The 6,470-nt window shown below is 45.9% G+C and overlaps 1 protein-coding gene across 3 annotated transcripts in view; it reads right to left on the bottom strand.

Moving 5' to 3' along the window:
* Positions 1–4,779: 4,779 nt before the first annotated feature.
* GTF2H2 (general transcription factor IIH subunit 2) overlaps positions 4,780–6,470 on the bottom strand; it is a 33,622-nt gene continuing 31,931 nt past the window's right edge. The window contains exons 18-19 of one of the 3 annotated variants that reach the window (XR_009868076.1): positions 5,467–5,995; positions 4,782–5,093 (exon numbers count right to left, since the gene is read on the bottom strand). Coding sequence is in view for 2 of the 3 variants with exons in the window: in XM_062212209.1 (XP_062068193.1) it covers positions 5,982–5,995 (14 nt within the window). In the remaining variant the exon portion in view is untranslated. Of the gene's footprint in view, positions 5,996–6,470 lie in introns of all 3 variants that reach the window. The other 2 variants (XM_062212208.1, XM_062212209.1) reach the window with 2 other exon arrangements.

Raw genomic sequence — 6,470 nt, 5'->3', positions numbered from 1 at the left:
CCAGCCTATATAGGTTTTTATTTATTTATTTATTTATTTATTTATTTATTTATTTATTTTTATTTAAGAGTCAGAGCCACAAAGAGAGAGGGAGAGACAGAGAGACCGGCGGGTTCACTCCCCAGATGACCACAACAGCCAGGACTGGGCCAGTCCAAAGCCAGGTGCCAGCATCTTCATCTGGGTCTCCCACATTGTGGCAGGGACCCAAACATTTGGGCTATCCTCCACTGCTTTACCCAGGCTGTTAGCGGGGAGCTGTATTGGAAGAGGAGCAGCTGGGACATGAACTGGAGCTCATAGGGGATGCCAGCATCGCAGGTGGTGGCTCAACCCTCTGTGCCACAACGCCAGCCCTTCTTGAAGGATTATTATTATTTTTTTTTTTAAGATTTATTTACTTGATAGAGTCACACAGAGAGAGAAAGAGAGGCAGAGAGAGAGGTCTTCCATGTGCTGGTTCACTCCCCAGATGGCTACAATGGCCAGAGCTGGGCCGATCTGAAGCCAGGAGCCAGGAGCTTCTTCTGGGTCTCCCATGTGGGTGCAGGGGCCCAAGGACTTGTGCCACCCTCCACTGCTTTCCCAGGCTATAACAGATAGCTGGATTGGAAGTGGAACAGCCAGGACTCGAACTGGTGCCCAAATGATGCCAGCACTGCAGCCGGCAGCTTTACCCGCTATGCCACAGTGCTAGCCCCAGGATCCTTTTATTGAAAAAAACATAAAGGGGCCGGCATTGTGGGGTAGTGGGCTAAGCCTCTGTCTGCAGTGCCAGCATCCCATATGGCTGCTGATTCTAGTCCCAGCTTCTCTTCTTCTAATCCAGCTCTCTGCTATGGCCTGTGAAAAGCAGCAGAAGATGGCCCACATGCTTGCGTCCCTGCTCTCATGTGGGAGACCTGGAGGAAGCGCCTGGCTCCTGGCTTCAGATCGGCTCAGCTCCAGCTGTTGCAGCCATCTGGGGAGTAAACCAGCGGATGGAGGACCTTTCTCTCTCTCTCTGTAACTCTACCTCTCAAATAAATATTTTTTTAAAAAAAGGAAAGACGCTGTGCCACAATACCCACCCCTCATCTACTTCCTCGATTGCTACTATTCCAATTAATTTCCACCTTCCAAAAATTTATTAGAATATTCTGTGTGCTGATAGTCCTGCCTTTTTCCTTAATATTTGTGGGTTTATACTTCTAAATATCACATCAATTATATTATGTAATTACTATGGATTAAAAACTAAATTTACCTGGATCCTAAATAAAGAAAAAAACATTTTTCCACTTAAAATGCTTCTGACATCAGCTGTGTGGGTTTTTCACATGCTCAGTTAACATCAACCCAGCATCCCACAGTGGACTCAATTCTGACACATCCCAGAGTCAGTGCAGCCCCCACAGAGCAGGGGCTCAGCTCCCCAAGTCTGCGCCCCCACTTCAGACAGCAACCATGGCATCAGGTCCTCAGAACACCCACACTCTCCTCTGACTCGGCCACAAATCAGGTGCTCTCACAACACCCCCCACCCCAGCTTGATAACTGGCTACCAATGGCTCCTTGTCTTTACTGCTTTGATATAAGGGGTATTATAAAGGGGTGGGTAACTGCCAGTTGTAGGGGCTCTGTCCCCATGGAGTTGGGGCTGCATCAACCCAGCAGCTCTCCACACCTTGAGGCTTAGGAATCTTTTATGGAGCCTCCATCTCATGGGCCTGATTGTTTAAACCACAGGTCAGTCACTGGTGATGACAGTCACGTTGAAGGTCGAGGGGCAGGGCTGAACCTTCCAGCTCTCTGATCATGCCTCCGTCTTTTGATAGACGTTCCCTGTGTCAGGAACCAGGGACTAAGACCAAATATTCTAAAGTTCCTATCAGTCCATTCACTCAGGAAATTACAAAGTTTCTTGGAGATCTGTGCCAGGAACAAGATGGGGACCATGCATATTTGTTATGCCACAGTATCACAGCCTATTTCTTGCCAGGCACAAGTTTCACACCCAGGAAAACCACCAGGCCCAGACCCTGCTCATCTTCTGAGATGAGACCAGGTACACAGTTTGGCATGACCATAGACTCTTTTTTTTTTTCTTATTTATTTATATGAAAATCAGAGTAACAGAGATGTTTCCATCCATTGATTCATTTCCCAAATGGTTACAATGGCCAGGGCTGGGCCAGGCAGAAGCCAGGAGCCTGGAACTCCATCCAGGTCTCCTACATGGGTGGCAGGGGCCCAAACACTTGGGCCATCTTCTGATGCTTGTCCTAGGTCAGGGAGCTGGATTGGAAGTGGAGTAGCCAGGACACCAACCAGTGCTCCTATGGGATGCTGGCATCATAGGCAGCAGGTTTAATTGCTATGCCACAATGCTGGCCCCCCTTTTTTATTTTAAAGATTTATTTGAAAGGCAGAGTGATGGAGAGGAAGAGACAAAGAGATTTTCCATTGCACTTGCCAAATGGCTGAGGCTGGGCAAGACTGAAGCCAGGAGCCAGGAACTCCATCCAGGTCCCCCACAACTTGGGCCATCTTCTGCTGCTTTTCCAGGTACCTTAGCAAGGAGCTGGCTCTGGAGCAAAGCAGCTAGAACTTGCATTGGTGTTCTAATATGGCACGCTGACACTGCAGGAGGCAGGTTAGCCCTCTGCACCACAATGCTGGCCATAGATTTTTTGTTGTTATTTGAAAAGCAGAGAAACACAAAGAGGCAGATATGTTCTACCCACTGGTTCATTCCCAAAAATGCTTGCAACAGCTGGGGCTAGACCAGGTTGAAGTCAATAACAAGGTGCCGGGAACTCAACCTGGGCCTCTAATGTTGGATAGTAGGGACTGAAGTACATGGGAGTGCACCTGCAGGGAGCTGAAATCAGCAGAGCCGGGATTCGAACCCAGACACTCTGATATGGGATGTGGCATCCCAGCTAGTACACCAAACGTCCACCCATGCCAGTCACAATTCTAAGCACTTTATATGTGTCCATCTAATTCCTTTAACAGTTCAAATAAGTTAGATATTATCTCAACCCTAAAGGTGAGAAAATGGTCTTGCTAGAGTCTACACTTTTAATGTTTTTAAAGATTTATTTAATTATTTGAAAGGCAGATTTAGACACACACACAGATATATATATATATATATATATATATATATATATATATATAGAGAGAGAGAGAGAGAGAGAGAGAGAGAGAGAGAGAGAGAGATACCTTCCATCCACTGGTTCACTCCCCCAAATGACTGCATTGACCAGAGTTGCGCCAAGCTGAAGGCAGGAGCTTCATCTGGGTCTCCCATGTGGGTGCAGGGGCACAAGCACTTGTGCTATCTTATGCTGCTTTCCCAGGTGCATTAGCAGAGAGCAGGACTGAAGGGAGTTGGATCCGAAGTGGAACAGACAAGACACAAACCAGAGCCCTTACGAGATGCTGGCATCCCACATGGCAGCTTTACCAGCTATGTATGCCATAATGCCAGCCCTCATCACTGCGGTTTTAATTGCTTATTGGTCATATTTATTTATTTATTTATTTGACAGATAGAGAGAAAGCCTTCCGTTGGTTCACCCCCTAAATGGCTGCTACAGCAGGAGCTATGCCGATCCAAAGCCAGGAGCCAGGTGTTTCTTCCTGGTGCCAGGTGCTTCTTCCCATGCTGGTGCAGGCGCCCAAGCACTTGGGCCATCCTCCACTGCCTTCCCGGGCCACAGCAGAGAGCTGGACTGGAAGAGGAGCAACCGGGACTAGAACCCAGTGCCCGTGTGGGATGCCGGTGCCACAGGCGGAGGATTAACCAAGTGAGCCACGGCGCCGGCCCCTCATATCTTCTTAATCACCCTTAGTTTAAAGTTACCTACTTTTAAATTATTTTTAAAAAGATTTATTTATTTGAAACGCAGAGACAGAGACAGAGAGGTCTTCCATTTACTGGGTTCACTCCCAAAATGGCTGCAACAACTAGGGCTGGGCCAGGCCAAAGCCAGGAGCTTCTGCTGGGTCTCCCACATGGGTGCAGTAGCCCAAGCAGTTGGGCCGTCTTCCACTGCTTTCCCAGGCACATTAGCAGGGAGCTGGATTGCAAGTACAGCAGTCAGGAATGGAACTATGGGATGCCAGCACTGCAAGTGGCAGCTTAACCAGCTATGCCAAAACACTGGCCCCAGTGTATTTTTTTTTTTTTTTTAAGATATTTATTTGAAAGGCAGAATGACAGAGAAGGGACAGCAAGATCTTCCATCTGCTGGTTCATTCCCCAAATGGCCACAATGGCCGGGGCTGTGTCAGGTTGAAGACAGAAACTTGGAAATTCATCTGGGTCTCCCACATGGGTGCAGGGCCCCAAGGACTTGGGCCATCAAATGCTGCCTTCCTAGGAGCATTAGCAGGGAGCCGGGTGGGAAGTGGGGTTATTGGGACCCAAACCAGCACTCAGAATTGGGATACCAGATAGCAAGCAGCAGCTTAACCCACTGTGCCACAGCATGGTTCCCACCTTTGTATTACTGAATTGCAGGAATTCTTTATAGATTGTGGTTACTGGTCCTTAGATATCTACATTGTAAATGTGCTCTTTCAATCTGTGACCTGCCTTTTCATTTTTTTAACGGTATCTTTTGAAGTGCAGAAATTTTTAATTCTGTGCACCATCTGCTCTGAAGTTCATGGAGGTGCTCTAAATAGTGACATTTGAACTGAGCAATCCACCTGTTGGTTGATAACATGGGGCAGATGGAAGTTTCCAACAATGCTTGTAGGAATGTAAAATGGTACAATTAAAAATATTTATTTATTTATTTTATTTGAAAGGAGGAGTTACAGAGAGAGAGGGAGAGGGGTCTTCTTTCTGATGGTTCACTCCTTAAATGGCTGCAACAGCTACTGGGCAGATCTGAAGCCAGGAACCAGGAGCTTCTTCTAGGTCTCTCACATGTGTGCAGGGCCCCAAGCACTTGGGCCATCTTCCACTGCTTTTCCCATGCCATTAGCAAGGAGCCGAATCCAAAGTGGAGCAGCTGGGACTCGAACTGGCACCCATATGGCGTTGCAGGCAGTGGCTTAACCCCCTGCACCAAAGCGCTGGCCCCATGGTACAACTTTAGAAAAATAGTCAACAGAGTCATACAAAGTTAAATATGCATTTACCATTCTAACAATTTCATTCCTATATGTTTACCCAAGAAAAATGGAAACATGAACTCACAAAGGCTTATATAAGAATGTTCATAGTAACGTTATTCTTAACAATCAAAAGAAACAGAAATTACCTCAGTGTCCACTGGTGATAAACATATATAAAGTATTTATACAGATGAAGTATCGGAAGTAAAAACGAACAAACTATTGACACATGCAACAACAGGAATAAACCTCAAAAGAAGCCACACAGACTATATAATTCAACTTATAAGAAACTGCTTATAACAGACAAAACTAGTCTACAGTGATAGAGAAAACAAAAAGTGTTACCTGGTGCTGGAAGTCCTGGGGGTAACGACTGCAGGGGAATCCTTTTGGAGTGATGAAAACTCCCTGTCTTGACTGTGGTGATGGCTGCCTGGGTATATACTTGTACGTTTGTCAAAAGCGTGCCATTACTTAGAACCGGAGCACGTTATGTTAACTACAATTAAATTTTTAAAACTCTAAATATGTATGCAAATACATTAAGTTTACAGAAAATCTAGAAAGTGAGAAAGTAATTCCATGTTTGGGACTTGTTTTCTTTATCTACCTGAATTTTTTTTTTTAATTCAGTGGAATTCTATCCATAGGACCCGTTTTTAAGTACCCGACATGCCTCTGTACTCTTCTGCTTGGATATTCATCATAACCGTGGGGCTTCTGATTCAATAGGTCTGTCATGGAGCCCAAGAATGTGCACTTCCAATGAGCTCCCAGATGACGCCGATACTAGCAGTCCAAGCTCTCCAATGAGAATCACTGATTACAGAAGCTCTTGAAAAACCCCTCTTCCTGCAGAGTCAATTCTTAATACCTGAAAATATGAGCTGCATTAGTCCCAAGAGGGTACATCCCAGGAACGGTAACACCTGAAAATCAAAACACTGCCCTGATGCTGAGGGCCAGAGATGAGACTGCACAAGCCAATGTTTGCAAGCTGTTGGCCCAGAGGTCAGTTTCATTTATCCTGTAAGTTTTTAAAAAATTAGATGGCAGCATTTAAAACTTAGGAGAATTCACTTCAAAAACCCAGTGTTTTACTTCCCCTATATATGGCACCAGAACACCTACATGCCCAGAAGGAAAAATAGGCTGGGGCGGAAATGGTTGCCTCAAGGAAAATTTGTTTTTTGAACTGGGTAACAAACACACATGTATAACATTCAAAAAGTACAAATGGAGGTACAGTAAAAACAACCTCCATGCGACCCGCACACAGCAGCCCTGAGGCTCTGGAGGGGGCAGGGGCTTTCCAGACGCCACCACGCTGCATTGCTCTGGTCTCCTTT

Source organism: Lepus europaeus, chromosome 15, assembly GCF_033115175.1.
Source record: "Lepus europaeus isolate LE1 chromosome 15, mLepTim1.pri, whole genome shotgun sequence".
In the NCBI taxonomy this organism is placed as follows: Eukaryota; Metazoa; Chordata; class Mammalia; order Lagomorpha; family Leporidae; genus Lepus; species Lepus europaeus.
Note: the sequence above shows the minus strand (reverse complement) of the source record. Positions and strands in the feature narration are given on the sequence as shown.